Source organism: Aotus nancymaae, unplaced genomic scaffold (genome assembly GCF_030222135.1).
Source record: "Aotus nancymaae isolate 86718 unplaced genomic scaffold, 86718_ANA_hifiasm-v0.15.2.pri h1tg000072l, whole genome shotgun sequence".
In the NCBI taxonomy this organism is placed as follows: Eukaryota; Metazoa; Chordata; class Mammalia; order Primates; family Aotidae; genus Aotus; species Aotus nancymaae.
This window is the reverse complement of record NW_026988487.1, coordinates 19,419,090-19,444,732: the sequence shown is the minus strand read 5'-3', so window position 1 is coordinate 19,444,732 and position 25,643 is coordinate 19,419,090. Positions and strand designations below refer to the sequence as shown.

At 51.7% G+C, this 25,643-nt stretch overlaps 1 protein-coding gene across 1 annotated transcript in view; it reads right to left on the bottom strand.

Annotated features, from left to right (window-relative positions):
* Nucleotides 1–23,530, bottom strand: part of TMEM132E (transmembrane protein 132E) — a 67,919-nt gene extending 44,389 nt beyond the window's left edge. Inside the window, exon 1 of the mRNA XM_012449240.2 lies at nt 21,976–23,530. Within this exon, the coding sequence (XP_012304663.2) occupies nt 21,976–22,042 (67 nt within the window). The 5' untranslated portion in view covers nt 22,043–23,530. The remainder of the gene's footprint in view (nt 1–21,975) is intronic.
* Between the last annotated feature and the right edge of the window lie 2,113 nt (nt 23,531–25,643).

The following is a 25,643-nucleotide window of genomic DNA, read 5'->3' as shown; positions in this document are numbered from 1 at the left end:
TTCTTCTCAGCACATCACACCTACTCTAAAATTGGCCACATAATTGGAAGTAAATCACTCCTCAGCAAATGCAAAAGAACGGAAACCATAACAAACAGTCTCTCAGACCACAGTGCAATCAAGTTAGAACTCAGAATTCAGAAGCCAACACAGAACCGCACAGTCTCATGGAAATTGAACAACTTTCTCCTGAATCTTGACTGGATAAACACTGAAATGAAGGCAGAAATAAAGATGTTCTTTGAAACCAACGAGAATGAAGACACCACATACCAGAATCTCTGGGACACATTTAAAGCAGTCTCTAGAGGAAAATATATAGCAATAAGTGCCCACACGAGAAGAAAGGAGAGATCTAAAATTGACACCCTATCATCAAAATTTAAAGAGCTAGAGGAGCAAGATCAAAAAAACTCAAAACCTAGCAGAAAACAAGAAATAACTAAGATCAGAGCAGAACTGAAGGAGATAGAGACACAAAAAACCCTTAAAAAAAAAAATCAATAAATCCAGGAGCTGGTTTTTCGAAAAGATCAACAAAATAGACAGATCAATAGCCAGATTAATAAAAAAGAAAAGAGAGAATAATCAAATAGATGCAATAAACAATGATAAAGGGGATATCACCACAGATTCCACAGAAACACAAACCATCATCAGAGATTATTACAAACAACTCTATGCACATAAACTAGTAAACCTGGAAGAAATGGATAAATTCCTGGACACTTGCATCCTCCCAAGCCTAAACCAAGAAGAAGTTGAAACCCTGAATAGACCAATAACAAGGGCAGAAGTTGAGGCAGCAATTAATAGCCTACCATCCAAAAAAAGCCCAGGTCCAGATGGCTTTACAGCCAAATTCTACCAGACATACAAAGAGGAGCTGGTACCATTCCTTCTGAAACTATTCCAAACAATCCAAAAAGAGGGAATCCTTCCCAAATCATTTTATGAGACCAACATCATCCTGATACCAAAATCCGGCAGAGACTCAACAAGAAAAGAAAACTACAGGCCAATATCCATGATGAACATAGATGCAAAAATCTTCAATAAAATACTGGCAAACCGATTGCAACAGCACATCAAAAAACTTATCCACCATGATCAAGTAGGATTCATCTCGGGGATGCAAGGCTGGTTCAACATATGCAAGTCTATAAATGTAATTCACCACATAAACAGAACCAAAGACAAAAACCACATGATTATCTCAATAGATGCAGAGAAGACCTTTGGCAAAATTCAACAGCCCTTTTTGCTAAAAACCCTCAATAAACTAGGTATCGATGGAACATATCTCAAAATAATAAAAGCTATTTATGACAAACCAACAGCCAATATCATACTGAATGGGCAAACACTAGAAGCATTCCCTTTGAAATCTGGCACTAGACAAGGATGCCCTCTCTCACCACTCCTATTCAATATAGTATTGGACGTTCTAGCCAGGGCAATCAGGCAAGAAAAAGAAATAAAGGGCATTCAATTAGGAAAGGAGGAAGTCAAATTGTCTCTATTTGCAGACAACATGATTGTATATTTAGAAGACCCCATTGTCTCAGCCCAAAATCTCCTGAAACTGATAAGCAACTTCAGCAGTCTCAGGATACAAAATCAATGTGCAAAAATCACAAGCATTCCTATACACCAGTAACAGACTTAAAGACAGCCGAATCAAGAACGAACTGCCATTCACAATCGCTACAAAGAGAATACAATACCTAGGAATACAACTAACAAGGAATGTAAAGGACCTCTTCAAGGAGAACTACAAACCACTGCTCAACGAAATAAGAGAGGACACAAACAGATGGAGAAACATTCCATGCTCATGGTTAGGAAGAATCTATATCGTGAAAATGTCCATACTGCCCAAAGTAATTTACAGATTCAATGCTATCCTCATCAAGCTACCAAAGACCTTCTTCACAGAACTGGAAAAAACCACCTTAAACTTCATATGGAACCAAAAGAGAGCCCGCATAGCCAAGTCAATTCTAAGGAAAAAGAACAAAGCAGGAGGCATCACGCTACTGGACTTCAAACTCTACTACAAGGCTACAGTAATCAAAACAGCATGGTACTGGTACCAAAACAGAGATATAGACCAATGGAACAGAACAGAGGCGTCAGAGGCAACACAACATATCTACAACCACCTGATCTTTGACAAACCTGACAAAAACAAGCAATGGGGAAAGGATTCCCTGTTTAATGAATGGTGTTGGGAAAACTGGCTAGCCATGCGCAGAAAGCAGAAACTGGACCTCTTCCTGACATCTTACACTAAAATTAACTCCAGATGGATTAAAGACTTAAACATAAGACCTAACACCATAAAAGCCCTAGAATAAAATCTAGGCAAAACCATTCAGGACATAGGCATAGGCAAGGACTTCATGACCAAAACACCAAAAGCACTGGCAACAAAAGTCAAAATAGACAAATGGGACCTAATCAAACTCCACAGCTTCTGCACAGCAAAAGGAACAGTCATTAGAGTGAATTGGCAACCAACAGAATGGGAAAAAGCTCTTGCAACCTACTAATCTGACAAAGGGCTAATATCCAGAATCTACAAAGAATTAAAACAGATTTACAAGAAAAAAACAAAAAAGGTCATTCAAAAGTGGGCAAAGGATATGAACAGACACTTTACAAATGAAGACATATATGAAGCCAACAAACATATGAAAAAGTGCTCATCATCACTGGTCATTAGAGAAATGCAAATCAAAACTACATTGAGATACCATCTCATGTCAGTTAGAATGGCGATTAAAAAATCTGGAGGCAACAGATGCTGGAGAGGATGTGGAGAAATAGGAACACTTTTACACTGTTGGTGGTAGTGTAAATTAGCTCAACCATTGTGGAAGACAGTGTGGCAATTCCTCAAGGACCTAGAAATAGAAATTCCATTTGACCCAGCAATCCCATTACTGGGTATATATCCAAAGTATTATAAATCGTTCTACTATAAGGACACATGCACACGAATGTTCATTGCTGCACTGTTTACAATAGCAAAGACTTGGAACCAACCCAAATGCCCATCGATGATAGACTGGACAGGGAAAATGTGGCACATATACACCATGGAATATTATGCGGCCATAAAAGACAATGAGTTCGTGTCCTTTGTAGAGACATGGATAAACCTGGAAATCATCATTCTCAGCAAACTGACACGAGAACAGAAAATGAAACACCGCATGTTCTCACTCATAGGCGGGTGTTGAACAATGAGAACACAAGGACACAGGGAGGGGAGCATCACACACTGGGGTCTGTTGGGAGGAAATAGGGGAGGGACAGCGGGGTTGGGGAGTTGGGGAGATAAAGCATGGGGAGAAATGCCAGATATAGGTGATGGGGAGGAAGGCAGCAAATCACACTGCCATGTGTGTACCTATGCAACAATCTTGCATGTTTTTCACATGTACCCCAAAATCTAAAATGCAATTAAAAAAAACAACGAAAGTCTTGAATGTGCAGTAGCCGAGATTGCGAAGCACTGCCTGAGTTCTAGTTTTCACAAAAATGTTTCATTTCCCTGCAACTGAATCCACAGATTACCAAATTCATACCTGCCCTGTCCCCCTACTCTCCCTCCACCCACTGCTTGGAGAAGCAGTGGCATCAGCCATTTATTTTGCACGTGTCATCAATGAGGTTGGTATACCCTAAAAGCCCCAATGCAAAGGCCACCATCAGAAAAAGCAGCTCTGAAGGTGAGGACCGGATGCACCCCATGATGGTGCAACTGCGCTGACAGCTAGACAGTAGGGCTGAGCAGCATTAGCAGGCGCCCCGTGGTGGGGTGTTCCTTATGTAGGTTTCTAGAATGCTTGCTAATGTGAGTCATTCATCTTCTATGCTCTGATTCTCCATATATCCTTTTGCTGTGCATAAACCCTCACCTCAGTTTCTTCTGAAGAGACCCAATCTGAACAGAACCAGGAACCTAACTCCCACCCATCTTGCAAGATTTTGCCTGAGGCTTGCAACGCTCCAGTTGGGGCCCTCCCTCTCTGCCTCTCTTTGGGACACCTGTCTTTACCTCGACTGAGCTACTTATTTTCATCTGCCTGGACTCAGGTCTGCTCCTGTGAGCAAGTGTCTGTGAGCTCTGGAAGTGTCAGTAAAGGGTAGCCGAATGTGAATATCTGGGGCTGGGGGCCAGGGTCTGCAGCAGCCAGGGGCTGGACTGGATTGCCCAGCATCTCCCCAGGCAGGACAATCAAGAGTTCTGTCAGTCAACACTTCCCCACCCCAGGGAAACCCAAAACTGCTAGGCCAGAGCCAAGTCCCATCCTGGGTCTCAAAGGCTTCTGCTAAGAGTAGGCTCACATCCCCAAATTGGTGGAAGGTAATTTCAACATTTGTAACAATTATTCACTTAATTGGGTTCCAATTACATCAGAGAGGAAGCAGAGGGCTGTGTCTGTGTTTGTTCTCCTCCTTCCACCTTCTGCACATCTAAGGGAGTGCAGGGAGGATGACAAAGGGGCTTTATCTCATCGGGAACAATCCCGCCTTCTTTCAGGGGCGGGCAGGGCCTTCCTGGGTAGGCCCCGCCTCCACTTGCTGAGCTTCCCCGCCACCACCATCCCCCATACCGGGGCCTGCATTTCTAATCATGGGCTGGACTCATTCCAGTACTAGAGGGTGCTGGGTATCCAGCAACAGCCAATCCTTCTCCTAGGCTTCACCCCTGCTAGAAAGCAGAGGGGAGCCCAGGGAATCAAGGGGCAGGCAGATGATGAGACTGTCTGATGGGACTGTCTCCCCCACCGTGCCATGTCTCCCTAACTGCCCCATCACCTGATGGGCTCAATAGTACCACCCAGACCCCTCTCCCCATGGCACAGTGGAAGTGGCCTTAGGAAGGGATCAAGCGCACCGACGACTTGCCAGCTGGGCTCTCTGGGGGTGTCTCAAGGTCTTCCATGGGGTGACAGGGGAAGGTGGGACAGATGAGACGTTAGGGAGGTACCTACACTCTCCCTTCAACCAGCAGTTCTGCTTTTACTAGTATCCTCTATTATGTGCATTATATATAATACATGTATTACATGGAATGTACACTATGTATTGTAATGCATTAGCTATTACATATGTACTTTACTGGCTAAAAACGTTTTAGAAAATCGCTGATTTAGTCCAATTCTGTTGTATCTCAGACAGGGAAACAGAGGCCCACAGGGAGGGAAGGGACTTGCTCAAGGCCACATCACCACTTTAGGGGCTGAGCTGCTAGGACTGAGGTCTCTGGACAGGATCTCAGTCCCCAGTGGCCAGGACATGGCAGAGCTCCATGGGCAGGAAGTGGGGAGGAGAGTATGAGTGGAGATTATGGATGGAAAGTTCAGCCAGGCCGGAGGCTCATGAAAGCCATCTCCCTAGAGCTGGTGGGGCCCTCCTATCTCTGGTCTCTGCTCCCTGGCCCACACTGGAAAAAAGGCTGTGGTCATGAAGGTCATGACGGTGGCCAGGAGCTGAGGCTGGGTTCACCTCCATGGGGGATGCTGCCACAGTGCCAGCCCTCTGGCTGGATGCCCTGTCCCAAGAAGAATCATGGCTGGAGTCTCTGGCCAAAGGATCTCCTCAAAGGGACCACAGCTGCAGAAGGACACATATCCAGTTACTAACTGGCACACAGTAGGTATTCAGGAAACCTTTGTAGAATGCAATGAATGAATGAATAGTTGACTGAATCAATAAAAAAGATCCTAGGATCTTCTTCCTAGGAATCAGGACCTAGATTTCTAATCTGGGGCAAAAGAAATGAGGCTCTATAAAGGAACTGGATGCGGAACAAGGCAAGTTAGACTCAGAGGGGCTTTTGAGTGCCCTTGGAGCCCTGCCAGAGGGAATTCCCTGTCTGATGGGGTAGGCCAGCCTCTCCTGGAGAAGCCCCTCATCTGAGAAGGAGGCAGTCTTCTCTGGAGGAGTCCCCAGACTGATGTGGGAGGTGCAGGTCTCCCTGGCGAGAGTCCCCAGTCTGGTGGTGGTAGGGGAAGGGAAGGGGAGGATACTACTGCCCTGGAGAGCTCCCTGTCTGATATGATGACTGTAGCCCTGACTTGGGCAGCCTCCTGCCTGAGGGAGGAGGCAGGGCTCAGGCTGAGGCATAGCTCCCCCTTCCTAGCTTTGGAGAAGAGGGGCGGCATGTCTGGATGCTCCGTGGGAAGGAGCCGGGAGGTGCAGCCAGGAAGGAGGAGAGCCATCGACATTCCGGTCAGGCAGTCAGTCGCTGAGTTATTATTATTTCTTTCTTCTTCTTCTTTTTTTTTTTTTTGAGCTACTTAGAGCAATTTACAGAAATCATTTAGGGGCCGTTTAGGAAGAAGAGAAAAGATGAAGACTTTTAAAGGCAAAGCCCAGGGATGGTTTTATGCAGATCAGCTTTGCAGAGATGTGGAGGAGAATCTGGATTCTGAGAAGCAGCCGCAGGGCTCTGTCCCAGACACCAGGGCTGGGAGACCCCTTATGAATAGCCAGGGACCAAGGAAAAGGAAGTGAATGTTGGACCAAGGGCTGAGACACGTGAGGAGAAAAGCAACTGCCAGGAATGAGTCAGCCATCCCATGCCTCGGTTTCCCTTTTTGTGACTGGGGCACCTGCATGGGTGAATTTGATGACAATGGGACCAAGCTGAATGAGTGTGACACATCCTCTGTCACTAGGGGCTGAAGGAGTGGCCTTGAGACCTAGAACCCCAGAGTCAGGGTGTTAGGGCACAGGAGGAGTAGAGGACACTATCTTCTGAGCTAGAGTCCTGCTCTGCTAATTCTGTCTCTGTGACCTAGAAGTCCCTTCCCGTCTAAGCCTCAGTTTCCTCATCCATATAATGGGAGTCATGATTGCCAATTTCATGGATGAGGCTTATATGGCATATGATGTTTAGCCATTTTTAAACTGCCAAGGGCTCCAGACTCCTTGGTCATGGTGGGGAACAGTGGTGAACTTCAAGGGGCAAGAACCTGATCTTCAAATACCCACTCCTCTCACCAACACCCCAGACAGGGGAACTCTCTCTTCTAAGGATGGCCTTCGCTGCGCTGGGATCAGAGGCCTGCACTGATTGCTTGAGGAATACAGGTCATGTGTGTGTGTGTGTGTGTGTGTGTGTGTGTGTGTGTGCATGTGTGCGTGCATGTGTGTGTGTGTGTGTCAGAGACAGAGAGATGGGAGAGGGAGAGGGTTGGGGTCCTAGGCAGGGGAATGGAGGGAAAAATAAGAAAACCTGTCACCCATTTAGCAAAGCCTTCCCCGTTGTTCACATTTCATGCTGTTTGTGATGTGATTATTGGAGACGGAATCTGGTTACTTGATGTAAACACCAGGCCTGCTGAGGCGCCTCCCCACATACAGCCCCTAGGGAAGCCAGAGGTGAGGGTACCCACAGCTGCGACCAACCAGCTTCCTTCAGCAGTTATTGGCCTTGCTGCCCCCATCAATACCCTCATGTGAAACTAAAGAAGACACAAGGAGGAACCCACTGGACTGGGAGTCAGGAACACGGGTCTTAACCCCGGCTTTGTAACTCCTCCCCTCTCTGGACTTTGGTCTTCCCATCTTTAAAACAGAAATGGGTCCCTGCTAGGTCCTGTACCATGTTTCTTTGACTTTAAAGATCACACCTTATTGGGCAGCCCCCTGTACCACAGTCCAGAGAGGAGTTCGGAGTACAAACAGGCTCTCAGTGCAGGCCCACACACTGATCTAGCGCCAGCTGTATGCAAGGCACCCTGTAAGGAGGCCTTCCCATTGGCTGGCACCAATAATGAGGATAATTGGAGTATCTCGTTTATTGAGCATGCAGGCACATGCTGGTACTTTACATCCAACAGCTCATTGAATTCTCATGATCTAAGAGGTGGGCACTGTTCGGTATAGCCCACCTTACTAGTAAGAAGACTGAAGTTTAGGGAACAAAAGTGACTCCCATCAAGTTGTTGTCAGAGCTGAGGTGGCCTAACTCCTAGGCTATACTCTGTTCAGCACACTGCAGTGGCTGAGTGGGCAAATCTCTGGACAAAATGTTACTCCATGGTGCTGCTGGACCTCAACTCACCAGTTCACATAGATCTTGGCAGTGTTTGCTACAGAATGACAGGAAGCCACACCTGGCCCTCTCCAAAGTTCAGGGAGGCCAGTCGCTGCTCTTCCAGCACCCTGGCGTCAATCACACTACGCTGAAATTATTTGCATCCTAGTCTCATGTCAGCCAGTAACTGTGTCTTCACCTCTGCATGCCTGGAGATTGCCACAGTGCTTGGTATGTGGTAGTTGTTCAAAAACATGCTCACACCTGTAACCCCAGCACTTTGGGAAACTGAGGTGAGCAGACCACTTGAAGCCAGAAGCTTGAGACCAGCCTGGATAACATCTCTAGAATTCCGTCTCCAAAAATAAAACCCCAAAAAACCAATTAGCTGGGCATGGTGGCGTGCACCTGTAGTCCCAGCTACTCCTTGGTAGGCTGAGCAGGAGGATCGCTTGAGCCCAAGAGTTGGAGGCTGAAGTGAGCTATGATCATGCCAGAGTAAGACCCTGTCTCTAAAATACAAAACAAACAAACAAAAAAACATGTGCTGAATGAAACAATAGCGAGTGTCTATTTGAGAACCTCCTACAAGTCAGGCGCTGCTCCAAGCACTTTACATGCATTAACTCATTTATTCATTATAACAACTCTATGAGAAAGGCACTCTTACTATCCCATTTTGTAAATGTGGAAACGGAGCCACAGAGAATTCAAGCAATTTTTCCAAGACCACACAGCTGGGATATGGCAGATGAATGTATTAATGAGTGAATGAAGGAATACATTTTCTTTCTCTGGTTACTGCCAATCATGCCACCCAATCTGTCTTCACAGTGGCTCCTTGGGTGGAAAGCGTGAGCAAATGGGAAGCAGCAGGCTCCTGGGTTCATTCATTCATCCCACAGATAATTACTGAGCATCTCCTCTGCCCCAGGCCCCAGGGGTTGGGGATACAGCAGTGAACAAAACAGAGACGGCCTCTGCTCTCAGGGGCTTCCATTCCAATGGGACACATAACCATGTCATATGTCAGGTGAAGGGAAACAGAGCAGGATGAGGGGACAGAGTGAGGGTGGGCAGGGCTGCTTTAGATAGAGGGTGACCAGGGAGGGACTTTAAAGAAATAGGAGGTAAGAGGCAGGGAGTCATGCTTATTTGAGGGGCAGCAAGGGCCAGCAGAGTCCCTTAGGCTCTGTGCCTGGCATGTTGGGGACAGAAAAGAAGCTGGCGTAACCGGAGCCAAGCAGGTGAAGGGGAAGATTAGATCAGAGAAGTAGTGTCGGGAAAAGGGACAGATCATGCCGGTGGTGTGAGCTGCTGTGAGGACTTCGGCTTTCACTGTCAGCGAGGCGGTTCTGAGCAGAAGGGTGATGATTTGACTTGTGGTTCACAGGATCTCCTGGCAGAGGGGAAGGGAAAGTGGCCTTGGGAGGCAGCTGGGAGCTACCTACCCCTGCCCTGGGAGCTGCTGCCTCTGAATGGATGGGAGTCATCATCGCTGGCACAAATCATGCCAGAGCTGAGGAAGGGCTGAGCGGGCACTCAGCTGGGCAGGGGATTTCCAAGATAGACAGCAGGAGGGAGAGTGGGCTCAGCTCATCAGCACCAGAGCACTGACTCTGGGTTCCTGAAAATGCCTCCAATGGCAGAACTGGGTATAGATAAGCCCAAAGGCAGCGTCCAGCCCTATACTGTCCTGTTCGGTGGCCGCTCACCACATGTGGCTGTGGAGCAACTGAAATGTGGCTAGTTGGCATGGACATGTCCTGCTAATAAGGGCAGAATGCACAAGGGATCTCAAAGATTTAATGCAAAAGAACAAAATATCTCATTCATAATCTTTTATACTGATTACATGTTTTAATTTTTTATTGTTTTTTATATATATATATTTTAAATGTAGAGATGGGGTTTTATTTTGTTGCTCTGGTGGTCTTGAACTCCTGGCCTCAAGGGATCCTCTGGCCTCAGCTTCCCAAAGTGCTAAAATTACAGACATGAGCCACCACGCCTGGCCCTGATTACATGTTGGAATGACAAGTGTTTGGGCATATTGGTTAAAACATACTATTAAAATTAATTCCACCAGTTTCTTTTCGCTTTTTCATATGTGATAACTAGACATGATTAAGTGAAACACGTGGCTCGTGCTGTATTTCTATTGGACAGTGCCGATGCTGCTCAGCCCCCTCTATTTCAAAGACAAGAAAACAAAATTCCACTGGGAGGAAGGTTTGTCACGGGGCATGCAGTTGGCTGAGAGAACGGCGGTGGAAAGAGCAACAACACCAAGGTGGGAATGTGGGGAGGTGGGGGGCCCTCTGGGTGGGTCAGGCTTGTCTGAGGTGACTCCTAAGGGTTCCTTGATGCCAACGATACCCTTATGAAATAATGATTATGGCAACCATTTACTGAGCCAGCACTGACAATGTCAGGCGGAGTGCATAACTGCAGTGGCCCCATCCTCAACAGCCCTGCAAGATGGGTAGGTTTTTCTTCTTATTGTTTGCACATAAAGAAACTGAAACTGAAGAGTAATATGCCTATGGTCACCCAGCCATCCTGCTAGGAGTGAACGAAGCGGCTCCTGCTCCAGGATCTTCAGGGTTTGAGCCTGTATCTGTCCCCATACACCTTTAGGCTGCAGATTAGGGACGCCTGTATTCCTTGTCAGAAACTCCCTGTAACCCTAGACCTGCTATCTGGAATGGCAACACTGACCTGGTAGTGTGTAGACAGAGTTCATACCCACCTTAAGGGCCACCATTGGGTGGCCGCAAATTTCAGGAAGCAGTGGCCTTGCCAGCTGGGTACAACTTTGGCATTGTGGTGGGGGCCAGCTGCCGGACTGAGGAATGCCTCCTCCACCCCAGGTGGGCTGCAGAGGCACTGGGAACACGGGGCAATGCCTGTGACTGCTTTCCTGGGAAGGAAAGGGGGAAGGAAGGGAGCCAGCAGCTGGCCACTGCTGTTTTTAAAACAAGCAGCACGTTGCTAGGAAGCATCAAGGGTAAAAAAAAAAAAAAGACCCCAAGCAAAACAAAACAAAAAAAAGCAACCACCAAAAAACAGCTCTCCGGGAAGTCTTTGGGACTGTCTTAATCATGCTTCCCAGCAGTAAGGCCTGGCTCTAGGCAAGAAAGGGTGGAAAGATCCCAGATTACCGAGCCCCTGCAGCAAACACATAGCATTCATTCTGGATACTTCCAAACACACCGTGGGATCTCATTTACGTGGCAGCCCAGCCTGAGAGAGGATATTATTCCCATTTTGCAGATGGGGAAAGGGAGGCTCAGGGAGATGCCAGGCAAGTGCTCCTGGGTCACCCAGCTATACTGCAGCAGGGCAGGCAACCCACACCATTTGAACCTACGTCTGTGTGACTTGAAGACCCACCACCATTCTCTGGCATGACTGGTTCCTAAGGCCTTCCTGGGGCTCAAATGCTGGCAGTAACACCTGTGTGGATCTGCTCCTTCAGCCGCTGGCTGGCTGTTGGGTGAGGAATGAGGAGGGAGGCTGGCTCTCCATTAACAATAGTAAGGGAGCCCAGATGTAGTGGCTCATGCCTATAATCCCAATACTTTGGGAAGCCAAGGCCAGAGCATCACTTGAGGCTAGGAGTTTGAGGCCAGACTGGGCAACGAGGGCAAGCCCCCAGGGAGAGAAAAAAATTAAAAATTAGCCAGGTGTGATGGCACATGCCTGTAGTCCCAGCTCCTTGGGAATGTGGAGGTGGGAGGATTGTTTGAAACCAGGAAGTTGAGTCTGCAGCCAGCCGTGATCATACTACTATACTCCAGCCTGGGTGACAGAGCAGGACCTTGTCTCTCAAAAAAAAAAAATAGCAAGAGAGGTCCCATCTCTCTCTAGGTTCTCCTACTTGGCCATGTTCTTCAGAACTCCTGACTGGACCATAAAGATGCTCCTGTACCCCAAGGGGTCAGAACTGGCCATGAAGTCACAGGCATGTCCCTTCTGCTCTCCGGGCCTTGGCTGCTAAAATAATAAAGACGTTTCCAAGTACTGAGCCTTCTTGCCGTGGGCTCTGTACCTTCAATTTGCCATCCAGTCTTACAGAGCTGGAAACCAAGGAGTGGAAACCTAAGTCAGGCTCCTGGTAAGCAGCAGAACCAGCACTCACATTCAGACACATCACTCTGGTTCTAAAGGTGAGCTCTTTGCTGTGTGGTGGTGCCTTGGATGACTTCTAGTGCTCATTTCTCATCCTAAGACCCCCACTCCCAGATCAGATGCTGCAACACTTCCTTCAGCCTTGCTCCCATCTGCCAACTGTTCCCTGACCAAGTCACTGTTGAGAACCCTGCTTTGATCATGTCACTCCCTTATTCCATAACTCTCTACAGCTCCCAGCACTCCATGGAACATTGGGCCATAGTTCCGAGGGGTCTTTAAAGATCACCCAGATAAAGAGTTACCAATTACATACCCTGAATTTAGTATCATATCTTGCTATTTCTTCACAGGCAGCCTGGCTCTCTCCCACCAAGACTCTGAGTGTTAGTTAGCCAGTGACTATTTTTGCCCTGTGTTTTTATCTTACCCAGGGTATCAGACAGTGGATGCTGACTGATTAGTCTTCAGAAGGAGAATTCTTGAACTTAGTCAAGGGCTCCTAAAGTGGCACTTCTTCCATGAAGCCTCCCTGGATCCCTCTAACAGTAATGAGATTTCTCCCTCTTCCTCCACAATGCTCGGTATCCTTTGCAACATGTCTATGACTCTGCATTTTATTACAATCTGTGCAGATGTGGAAGTGAGGAAGACAGAGAGTTTGGTTTTAGAGTTGAGTGTAGGGAAAGGGTGAGAGTAGAGGAGGAAAGCTATGAGTGCCGCGACCAAGCCGCCAGAACAGAGTCCACAGCCAGTCCCAGGGGGAAGATTCCTGGTGTCCAGCACAGGGTGTGGCTCATAGCAGGTGCTCAGTTTATAAGTGACTATTGAGATAACTAGCTAGTTCGGTAACTGCTCAGACACAGTGTGTGGTCATTGGTGGCTGGAGGTGGGGTGAACTTCCCAGGCAGGAGGGCTGACTATGCCCCCGAAGGGAGCCCAACCCTCTGTACTATGCCAGTCCCCTTGTCTCTCACCCCACCAACTCCCACAGCATTTCAGACCTCTCCTGCACGGGGCTGGCTGATGGCAGCTTTTCTCCTGCCGAGTACAGTCATAGAAAATTGAGATCATTTCTCTGCTGTGTTGGCGCTGAGAAAATGGCCATTTTTCCTATTTCCAATCCAACACTTCCTTCTTTTTGGACAAAGACCCCATAAGCCAGACTCTCCCCAGGAGGGACAGAGCAGGGGACAATGTGGGTCATCCTGGGGCGGGTCACCTCCTTGGCGAGGAGGCGTGGGCTGCAGCAGTCGTGAGGTGGCAGGGCTCCAGTGGTGGGCAGAGGGACCACCAACTAAGGCACTGGCAGACATAGAACGGTGACAGGCAGTGAGGTCAGAGCAACAGGTAACCCAGGGCCATTGCGGGCTGCTCAGGGACTCAGAAGTTGACTTTGCAGTCCCTGAACGCAAGGGTCCCTGGACCTGCCACTGTCACACTTCCCAAATCAGAGTGGTGTAAGATCAGACAGGCCAAACAAGTGCATGTAATCACTGCCCCTGAACTGTTTTTTTTTTGTAATGGTAGGTAATTAGTAAGAAAATCCAAATCTGTGAAAGCAATTGAAGGTTGCTTAGCATCCTGAATGCCCTGGGGAGATGAGAGCACCCGGCCTGTGGCCTCCTTCATGACAGCTCCCTATTTCCCTCAGCCTGCCAATCACTGTCCTACCAGGGTGCCCCCAGCCCCATCTCCTCCTCCTTCCCAGTCCATTGAGGTGCTCTGCCCCACTGGCCTCCTTACTGCTCTTTGAATGGTCAAGCACACTCCCCCTAGGGCTCTTATACTGGCTGGTCCCTCTGCCGCGAAGGCTCTCGGGTATTTACCTCCTTAACATCGTTGCTGAAGGACATTCTATCAAATGGTCATTGGTATTACTGCTGCGCATCCCTCTTCTACTCACACCCACCTTAGAATTCCCAATTTCCCTTACTCTGCTTCCCTGTCTTAATATGTGTGTGTGTGTGTGTGTGTGTGTGTGTATATATATATGTCACTTGCCTACAATCACAGAACTTTGGGAGGCCAAGGTGAGTGGATCACCTGAGGTCAGGAGTTCGAGACCAGCCTGGCGAACATGGTGAAACTTGTCTCTACTAAAAATACAAAAATTAACCAGGTGTGGTGGTATGCACCTGCAATCTCAGCTACTCAGGAGGCTGAGGCAGGAGAATCACTTGAACCTAGGAGGCAGTGGTGCAGTGAGCCGAGATGGCACCACTGAACTCCAGCATGGGGGACAGAACAAGACTCCATCTCAGAAAAACAACAACAGCAACAACAAAAACCACTTGTTGCCTTTCAACATATATAATTCACTTATTCAATGCATTTATCATTTACTGTCTGCCTTCCCCACCTCCAGCATATTTAAGAATGTATATTGCACATCCCTCCCCTGACACACACACCCACCCACCATTTGTACAGGGATTTTTGTTGTGTGCACTGTCTACAACCAAGTGCCTAGAACAGTGCCTGGCCCGTAGTAAGCACTAACTGAATACTTGTTGAGTGACGATGTCTCTAGGTACATGTATGTGTACAATGGTTCATTCATTGATTCATTTGATAAGTCATTGACTGCCTAGTTTATTCCAGACATCCCCTCCCAGACAGACTGGGACTACAGAGACAGGGAAGAGACCACACATGGTCCAGGTCCATCTGAGCTTTCAGCCAGCAGGAAGCCAGGCAATGAAGAATTAAAACCATGGCAAATCTGCAATGAGTTGCAGTGAGTAGTGGGTCCTTGTTCTTCTTAGAATAGGGATGGGCTTCCAGGAAGAAGTGGTGGATATGCTCTGGCCTGAAAGCTGAGTAGGCAATGGAGAGAAGAGTGTTCTGGTGAGAGGGAACAGCATGTACAAAGACTGTGACATGCAAAAAGAGCATGTCTTATTCAAGGGACTGAAAGCAGCATGGCGGGCGAGGGTAAAGTCTCAGGAGGAAACTGGAGGGGTCAGTAGGCCCTGACAGCATGGGGTAGAGCTCACTCAGGTATATGGAACCACATGGCTGCCCACCTGCATCTGTGCTGATTCTGTTTGCAGAAGACAGAGAGGTATGACAAGAAGACCTCCGAAGGCAGGGTCAGAACACCTGACTTCAAGAGCCAGCGTGACCAGGACTCTGTTGAGCCTCAGCTTTGCCCTTCATAAGAAGGGAATCACAGTGCTGCCTTCAGATAGCAGCCACTGTGACAATCAGATGCCATCATGGATATGAACTGGAGAAGTGTTAGAATGCTCGTGTAGCAGTGTGTGACCGTGACTGAGTGGGTGTGCACATGAGTGTGCACCTGCGCTCCTACCTCCCACCGACACCATCCTTTCACCATGACAAGGCCACTGTGTCCCCTGTACCAAGCCACTAAAAATACACTGGTTTCTGGACCAGAGCCAGGCTCCCCCAGAACCCTGGGGACTGAAGTGGGGAAAGGGGAGACCAGGAGGGGCTGAGAAGGCTGTGGGGTCCCACAATCTCTGGGCAAAGTGGTCATCATTCACTATCAGACCCTCATCATGCAAGGAAGAAAGGCTACCCCTGAGGTCTGGAGCTGTGTCTCCCCCATCATATTGGGGCCTCTCTGGAGATGGGACTGTGCCTCCCTTGTTATACTGGGTGCTCCCCAAGTCCAAGAACCATTTCCCCCCTCCTCTTTTCTTCTTCAGAAAAGGAGAGAGGTTGCCACTCAGTGTGACTGTCACTGATTCTGTTTAAGGTTTGGCCAGCTCCAGGCCTGTGTGCCTGGGGAGGGGTTTGGGGGTAAGAGTGGGGTATCCTAGCTGCCTGTTCTCTCAGGGACAGGGCCCTGTGGGGTCTGAAGTTCAGTTCTGGGATTCTTGGATGGAGATACTGCTGAGAACCTGGACCATTTTAAGAATAATCCTCTCCATCCTGGTAACACTGGGTACATCATTCTCCCAGCTCCAGTGGTCACAAAAGACAGGGCCAGGGAAACAGAAAATCTGAGAAATTCTGCCAGCAAGCACATATCCTGCCCACTGCCATCAGTTTGAACTGAACAGAAAAAGTCATGTAAGAGAAGAGAATAACCATTTGCTCATTCTCACAGGCCAAAAAGGCGTGGGTGACAATGCAGCAGGAAGGATTAAAGTTTGATAAAAAGCAAAACTTTTCAAGGGCAGGCAATAACCTAGACAATTTAGGCAAAAAAAGATTTTCTTCAATTATCTTTTCTACTTCCTTATTTTTTTGGCATTGAATTATTCATCCTTGCACTCATTCATTCATGCAACAAGCACTATCTAGGTAACTGCTTCCATTTTCCACTTCATCTTGCTGGGTTGTCTGCTAGCCCCCAGGGTCTGGGGTGGAAGTGTGTAAAGGAGATAATGATGCCTGGACTCGGATCGTGGGTCGTGAGACCACTCTAATGGCTTGCTTGTCCCCACTCGTCACGACATTGACCTCACTTGTCTAGGTCCGCCCTTTCTCTGGGCAGTCCACTTGTTCCCCAGAGACCCATGCAGTAGCTAGCTGAGTGCTGGAGCTCTGTGATACACTGTCCCATCCTTGGGAGATGTGTCCTGCTGGAGTATGGCAGAGCCAGCTGAATTGGTGATAGGAAGGCCTACTTTTCTTTTTCATCTAAAAAGACAGAGAAGGAACATTTTTAAAGAAATTTATGTTCCTAAACACACACACACACACACACACACACACACACACACACACACAACTGGTTCATTAATCTCTTATTAAAATTCTGTGTTAAACACGGGCAAGGAAGAAGTAAGGAAGACCCTGGGGAGGAAATGGGGAGGAAGAATCACATCCACTTGTTAGCATCTGCTGCAGGCATCAGGGGAGGGAGGCGTGGGCTTGGGCAGAGGAAGATGAAGGAGGTAGGAAGGGGCTTCTCCATCACAGAACAAAAGAGTGGGAAGGGGGCTTGGAGAGCACCACCCTCTCTCATTTGGGAGAGCAGGAAAACAAGACTCAGAGAAGTAGGTGAAATTCCTGTGGCCACACAGCAAACTGATAACAAAGTGAGGGTTTGAACCCAGAGATCCTGTATCCTGAGGACTGTGTGATTTCAAACTGCTTTGAATTTCAAGACTTTGGACCTTCGTCTCATCCCCGGCAATTGGACTTTGAGCTATTGAAAGAGAGCTGGGGATCAGGTCTGGAACCCCTCACATTTCTTTCATAGCTCTTGGTAAGGTTTATTAAGGAATGCTACTGGTGATTGATGATCACGACTGCTTACAACCAGAGGCTGGCTTGAGGCTAGAAGCCCATCATTGGAAGAAGTTGCAGAGAGGGGATAGTAGAGGTGGTGGAATCTGTTGAGGAGTCTGGGGCAGACAGCCAAGCCAGGAGCCCCATTTGGGCTCTGGTGCTTATTCTGATTCCAGAACAAACTTGCAGAGTGACCTTGGCCAGTCCCTTTCCTATGTGTCCATTTCCTCATCCACATGAGGTTGGATTTGGTGGTTCCTCTTTCAGTGTTGTGAACATCACTATATGCAGGGCAACAAGGTGAGACTCTGCTCCCAGTGCACACTCCCCTGCCCCAGGTAGGTGGGCTAGACCCCAGTGGTGGGAGCTGGTGCCTCTCAGGGTTTCAGTTTCTGCAGCATCGCCGGCACCCACTACTAATCTGAGGTCCAGGGTCTATCAGCTCCAGACAGGCCCCCGGCAAGGGCCTAAGAGACACCCAAGTCCAGCTCTGGTATTCCACAGTGGCCTTATCTCCCACGGCGAAGCACCAGCCGTCCTCAGAATGGATTCCAATAAAGCTCATTTTCTGCCACCAAGTTTATAACATATCCCCACCTACTGGTCTTAAACATTAACAAGGCTGTGTTGTGGAATACGGCTGCGTGTGGCCAGAAGGAAGATGGGTGTGGGAGAGGAGAGGCAAGCATCATCCCTCACGCCTCCCAACGGCTGGTGCTTACCCTGTCCTGCTGTGTTCCTCCTGCATCTCCAAAAGGGCTCAGGGCTTGGGTGATCGGGGGACTGGGGGTCGGGTGTGTGGACACAACCCATAGAGGAAACTCGAGGTTGCTGGGCTGGGGATCACAGAGGTGAGGACACATGTTTTGAAATCATGTCTTCAGAATGACCCTGGACACTACACTTGTATCCTGTGAGACCATGTTGTAACATGTCACCTGAGACATGTGGATCTTGTATGGGGCATGGCGTGGGCCTGCTCCACCCTCTTGCTCGCTTATGTGGTATCTCTGCCTGTCTCCTCCCCTGCCCCTCTTCTGCCCTCTACCCCGGAGCTCCCTTTTCAACTAATGCTGAGAGGGTCCCTTGATATAGAGCTGTCCTCCCACTCCATCCATTTCTTCTGAACACCTGCTATATGCCAAACACTGGAGAGTCATGCAAACACAGAGAAGACATGGCTCCTGCCCTAAATGCAAGAACGTGGGGATCAGGAGGATTACACAGGTAAGCATGCCCATGTATAGGCTTCACACAGCAGCCTATGAGGAAGGAATGCTAGAAAAGTAGCATAAAGTGCCAAAGAAGTCCTGGAAAAAGTTCATTTATTTCTACTGGGGTATGGGGGCTGCCAGTGAGAAGCTAGGGGGTAAACTAGGGAGGCTTCCTGGAGGAGGTGACATTTGAACTCAGCTTTGAAGGTTAAGTAAGGATTTCTGGAGGTAGAGTATTCTAGATGGAGGGGCTGGTGGATGCAAAAGCAGAAAGGCAGGAAGGCGAGAAAAGCAATACCTCACAGGGCACAGTATCATGGAAGTGAAGATGTGGACTGGGACAAGATCATAAAGGGCTTTGGATGCCAGGGCAATGATCATACCCTTGATCCTATAGGTAGTGGGGAGCCAGTAAGGGTTCCTGAGTAGGGAGCTGACATAATCAGCTTTCTTACCAGATTTATCCATCACCCTGCCCCCCAAACTCCTATTCGAACTAACAAGGGGGCTGGAAGTCTCCCCAAAGATGACATACAAGAAAGTGGCATTCACAGATGTTCCCTGGAAGACAGCTGGAGACTGGGAACAGCGCAGAAGTTCCCAGACACACCACTCTGCCTACCTCATGGGCTGAACTGGGCCCTGTAAAGGTGGTGGGGCTTCATTCACACATGGCCTCTGTCCAGGAGTCCTGGCGCAAACTGTGAAGGGGAGAGACGGGCCAGAGACCACACTGGCTGTGGAAGACGGGGAATGTGAGGGAGGCAGTCCAAGGTCACCCTGCCCGGTGGCGCCAGAGTCAGACAGAAACAAACCCAAGCTACTTGGCTCCCAGTCTGGCTGTGTGGTCAGAACCCTGTGGCCTCTGTTGCCTGCCAGGCACAGCAAACTGCAACTGTCCCTCTATCTCCCAGCATTTTAGAAAAGCCCAGAAACCCCAATCAAGAGTGAGCTTGAAGGGAGATTAAGTCCCTGTACCCTGTTCTTAACAGAGGGAAGGGGTGGCTAGGTGGGCATCAGGCAGCCCTGGAGGAGGGAGGCCCAGGGCAGATGGGGTTTTATTGGGGGATTTCTATCATGCTGGCCTTACTTATCTGGGGGATCCTTTAAGTATGTGCCGGCACCCGTCTCTGAAGTAGGGGAGCCTGAGACATGGGATGGAGAAAGGAGTTCAGGACTCAGCGAAGGAGCTTGGAAAGGGAGCCAGAGAGTCAGGAGGGGAAATGTCTGCTCAGCAGGGGGACCATAGGGTCCTCAAATGCCTTCTTTCTGCTCAGACAGCCAAGCCCTCTGCCCTTATGTGTGCTGTCACTGTGTTAGGCGCTGGCTGTGTGGAGAGACAGGGAATAGCCCATGGCTCTGCCTCCACCAATCCAGGACTAATGGAGCACAGAGGGTGCACTGGTGCCTAAGGGAAAAAGCAGGCCAAGGCCAAGACCAAGACCAGGGGAAGGCATCCAGGACGCAAAGGCCCAGCTAAAGTGCATCTTAGGAACAGGCAGGATTCTGGCAGGTGAGGAAGGGAAAGGGATCCTTAATTCCAGGCTCAGGATCAGGAAGGTGGGCAGAGGGGCCCTAATGACAGAGTTTAAGCTGCCTATCACTAGCGTTTGAGGTGAGGCCATTGCTGGGTTTTGGGAAGGGAACTCAGAGCAAAATGTAAGTAGAGGGGAAGAACCCACCTAGACCCAGGCCTCGGTTTCTGGGCTTCCTCTTACTGGGCAGGGAAAGTCCTCGCCGGCCGGTGCTAGGTCACAAGTGAAGCCCATGCGGCTCCAGTGCGCAGACAGGCAGCCCACCTCCCTCTCCCCCACCCCCATTCAGGGTGGCACACAGAGCCTAGAGATTTTTGGTTCCCCCGCTGGCACTTCCACCTTCCCCCACCTCACCCTCGCCCCGCTGCTGGCACGCTGGTCTGCCCATTCCTCCCATAAAGAACTGAGGTTAGCTGTCTCTGGCGAACTGAACGCAAAACAACGCCGCTGAAGTCACCCGCAGCCGGGAATAACCAATCCATCCGTAGACGGAGGTCGGCCTGCTCCCCCCTCCCCGCTTCTAGCCCCAAGACCCTACGATTCCGAGAGCCCATTCCTTTTCTTATTCTTTCAACCTCGAGAATGCGCTTTGGTCAGGGTGAGAGAGGCCGCTGGTTAGAGTCCCTGGGCACACTCCTGGCGAGCTTGGGCAGGCTCTTAGGGACTGGGCAGATCTGAGCAAGAGCTGAGCTCGGCACATCGAGGGCGCTCCACCAATGCGGGGAGTCCACTAACCTCTCCATCTAAGCGCCCTCCATCCTTCCTGAGACTCATCCCTCAGCGTGCGGCATCGAAACACCACGCCCGCCCCCCAACCCCGCCACGCCTTGCTGGTTGGGAAAATGTATCCCAGGTCTGTTGGTTTCACGTTGGGTGGGGGCAGAGGGCCCCGTTTCTCCATCCTCCTCTCGGAGCTCTCTCCCTCCCACCTCGATCTGCGCCCCTCGCCTCGTGGAGCGTCTCCAGCTTGCGGAAGGCCCGCTGCAGCCTCTTTCCGTCTGGTCTGAGTTCCCACTCTGGGGGGGCTGTTCAAAGACCCGCTACCCCCCACCCGTATGCCCGCTGTCCCACCGCCACAGCGCGCCAACCCCTGTCTCTCCCTCTCCCACCCCCTTTACCGCGGAGCCCGGGGCGAGCCTGGGGAGCAGACGCAACAGATTGCAGAACGCGAGAGCGCGGAGCCCGCTCCCTCCGCGCGCCGCCAGCGGCCCCGGCCTGTGCCGGTGCCCAGACCCCCGCCCTCCGGGCTCGCCTAAGCCGGCCATTTAGATGCAGCTCACAGGACCGCGGGCGGGCGAGCCGCGGCGGCTCGCGCGCCCCGAGTCACTCCACTTCCTTTCCCGAGGACCGCCGCAGGAAGCAAGGCGGCGGGCGGCGCGGCCCCGCACCGGCCTGCGCGCCCCGGGCGGGGAAAGACGCGATGCCGGCGGATCCCAACAGCCCCCAGCCCGGCCGGCCGCAGGGAGAGACGGGGCCGGGAGTCTGCCGGGACGCGATCCGGAGGATCCCTCGGATCCCTCTAGATTTCCGTGGGCGGACACGCCCCCAGCCCCTCGGGTTGGAACCTTTCTTTATAACCCGGAGAGGACTGGAGCGACGCCCTCCCCCCACCCTTTTCTGGCGCCGGGCTCGGTCCCCTCAGCGGGGCTCGCCAGAGGGCTCGGGGGCTGGCGGTAACTCGAGCTGCAGCCCGAGACGCCAAGCCCTGAGTAGCGGCTGCGAGTCCAGGGGGTGTGGGTGCTCCTCTCCCCAGTCTTCCCCGTGCCCCTCCAGCGGCGCCTGCCGCATCCTCACCCCGAGTCAGCGCCGTGACACTTACCGTGGGCTAGCAGCGCAGAGAGGCAGAGCAGGGCGGCGCCGCCGCGGCCCGACATCCCCGGGGCCATGGCCGAGGCGGGGGTGGGAGGGGTCCGAGAGGGCAACAGTCGACGACGACTTGGCCCCAGGCTGGGCTTGGTCACATCCAACTCGGGGCGGCCGTGGTGCCCGGCTGTCTCAGATGCAGCTCCGGGGCCAGAGAGTGCAATTCGGGGACACTTTGCGGGGAGGGGGCGTCCCAGGCGCTGGCGACTACACCCTCGGAGCCGGTGGGGGCGCAGCTTCGGGCAGGAGGAGCCTCCACCTCCCCCAGCTGGTGCCCCCTGCAGGATCTGCGAAGCGCGGGGGGAGCCGCACGTGCGGTCCCGAGCCCGGTGGCTGCAGGCGTCCCGCCTAGAGCCCAGTGCTGAATCCCCGGGCCCCACGGCCCAGCTCGAGTCCGAACTCGCTCGAGGGTGCAGACTTCCAAAGCAAGCCCCGGTTTCCTCCGCTCCAGTAGTAACCCCACATAGATAGCGCCGCTTTCTTCCTCCAAGCCCCTGCAGCAGCCCAGCATAAAAATCCCAGGTCAGGTGCAAATGAATGCTGTCTTTCTCAAAGAAAGAGAAAATCCAGGCAACTTTAATCCATCTGGAGAAGGAAAAGTTTCTGTGCAGTGCTGAGACCGGCGACGCAGGTCGCCACTACCCTAGGCGACGCCCAGACCGGATGCCCGAGACGGGCGGCCAGATGTTTGTCCCCTCGCAGGGCTCGCTCCTCGGCTCCAGCGCGCTTTCTCCAGTCAGGGCCCGGGCTCCACACAGGCCGGCTCAGCGCTGCCTGCCGGGGCAGCAGCTCGGCGGCTGGGCAAGGGTGGCGCGGCCGGAACGGACTGCCCCATGGAGATGGGGCTTGCAGAAGCGAGGGAGAGAGAAAGCTGGCTAATGCGCCCCGACCCAAGCCCTTCCTGCCCAGGGCGTCGACTCCAGCTGGATGACCACAAACGCTGTAGGATGCAGAGGGGCTCTGCCAGCTCGCGACAGCTCCGGGCCACCCCTCTCTCCGCTCCGGTCTCGCTGTCTCAGCAGAGGGGCGCGCTACCCCACCTCGCTTTTCGTCTTCCCTGGGGGGACCTGCACGAACCTTGAACTTTTCTGGGGTTCAGAGTCTCCGACGCTTTCTTCTTCCCGCCGCCCCCGTCCTGCCCCCGGACGCCCGCTCGCCCGCTGTCTCGGTGCGGCCGGGCATCGGCTCCCGCTTTCTCCGACTCAGTTTGGGCAAGCGGATCGCCGCGCCAGTCCGGGCTGCGTGAGGCGAGAGGCAGGCGCGGCGCCAGGGGCCAGGGGAGCCTGCACCCGCGCAGCCTGCGTCCAGAAAAGCTGCAGCTGGTGCCTACGGGGCCAACAGGAGAGGAGGTGCCGGCAGGGGAACCGGCTCCCCATGGACGTGTGTGGGGGGAGAAGAATCGAGGAGCAAAAAGGAAGAGGAGGTGGGGGGAGCCACAGTTGCACGAAGCAGCCGCCGCCGCTGTCGCCGCCTCCTCGGCGCTCGCGCCGGCTGCTCCGCCGTAAATGACTCGAGAGAGACACACACACTCGCGCTCGCCCGCCCTCCTCCTCCGTCCGGGATTCAGCGCCCACCCGGACAGAAGCGGGCGCGGAGCTTGGCGCGCTCGCTCCCCTCCCCTCTCAGATTCCCCGTGGTCACGTGGCCCCGAAGCGCGCGGCCAACTGCTCGCGCGCCACGGAGACTCCCCCGACTCCTACCTCCCCCTCCTCTGTCCACGTGTCCATTCCGCATTACCAGCCTGGGGGCGCGCGCGGCTCCTTAATGAGACACGGGCAAGGGCCGACCTCGCGATTTCGCTCGCCCCTGTTTTAGGTTTGATTTTTTTTCCTTCCCATCGCCGTCTGGCGCTGGGGCCCGAGTGGGGCCGGCCAGCTGCAAAGGCTGCGTTTCTCCCGGGTAGACGCCACCGCAGTCACTGATGTCCGTTTTCAAAGGATGCTCGTTCCCCACCGGGCGCCGGAGGTGTTTTGCAGCCGCTCTGCCAGAGGCGCGGGTAGGGGGCACCCTACCCCCATCCCCATATTCCGCTGGTCACTGGCTGGGAATCAGCCTCGCTGCCGGGCCCAGCTCTTCTCGGGCCGCGGCGGCCCTGGGGCTCAGCTTCGTGCGGGATGGGTCCGGGACGCAGCTGTGGGAGATCTATTTATTCCGCTGCTGGGGAAGGAAGACGGAGATGAGGAGGGAACGTGCTTTCCTACAGGTTGTTTAGCAAGCCTTTAAAGAGGCATGAGATGGGGGTGGGAAACTGCCCCTCTTCCACACTCACCCAGGCACCTGCTGACTAGGGGGAGGGGTGGCTGGAGTGATATTCGTTCCTACCATCAGGCCCTTTCCATTAGAGTGCAGCCTGGATCAGACCTTCACCCCTCATCTGTCACCCAGGCATTGGCTCCAGGGCAATGATTTATAGCTTCATTGAGTATCAGCTCCAATCCCCAGAGGGTGAATTTCAATCCCACCCTACTCTGGAGGGACAGGGTCTTCAACCCCATAGACATGTCCCTACTGGGGGGGATCTGGATCTTGAGGGTCACCCCTCCATACCTCTGTACTCAACTAGAGTGAGAGTGTGGGGCCAGGTCAGAGCAAGGCCCTCTGGGGTGCTCAAACCCTGCCCTCCATCTGCCTGACTCCATTCTAGCTCTCTTGACCCTGAGAGTTTCCTTTCATCCAGGACAGTGACATTTTGCTTTTGGAAAATGTGCTTGCGTTTCTCCTGGAAGCCTTCCTCCTCCCTGGCTGCTGGCTCTTGCTGCCTCGCTTGGTACTGGGGCCTGCAGAGGGTTGCTCTGGCCCTTCCCCCACCCCCACATCTGTCTGGAGCTGGGAGGTGCAGCCAGGGAAGAGCTGGCCAGCTCTTGGAGGCCCTGGGGATAGAAGGTGCTGGAGTCGTCAAAGAAGATGATTCTCATTAGGCCTCTGATGCCTGATGGCAATTAATGTCACCCAAGGGCTTATTCACCAACCCACTGAGAAGCAAGCTAGCAATCAGGCTCTGTGTGGGGGAAAAAGGGGGAAAGGACCACCACCTGAGGCAGGGGAGGGCTTCAGGAAGAGGAGGAAGGAAGCAGGGAGGGTCCTCCATCCCGGCCCAGCACCCCATCGGAAGGGACATGGACCCTGAGCATGGCCAGAGAGAAGACATGAGGTGCTTTTCTGAGCCCAAGACACACCTTCCCTTATGAGGTGGATCAAGTTTCCTTTCTCCACAAACGTTCCCAATTGACGCTGGGGTCGGAGGGACAGCAATATCATCCCTCTCCCAGCCGTCTGTGGAATTAGCACAGTGTTCTGGTGAGGGTGAGCACAGACTCAGATACCGGGTTCTTTTCTCTGCAACCCCATCTCACCCACCTCATAGCTCTTATGTGATGGGAAAATAGACCTCCCTTTGCCAATCAGTTTCTCCCCTTTCCTCCCTGTCTCTGTTCCTCCCTTTCACAACAGTACAGTAAATATCTATCTCCAGCATCCCAGGCATTGAAGGTACAAGGGAGAGCAAGAAAAAACTAGCCCTTGTCCTCATGGAACTTACTTTCTAGAAGGGAAGGCAGACACTAAACTTCTAATTGCTTGCAGTTGTGGTGTGATTTGGCATCATGCACTTTGCTCATCTTATGG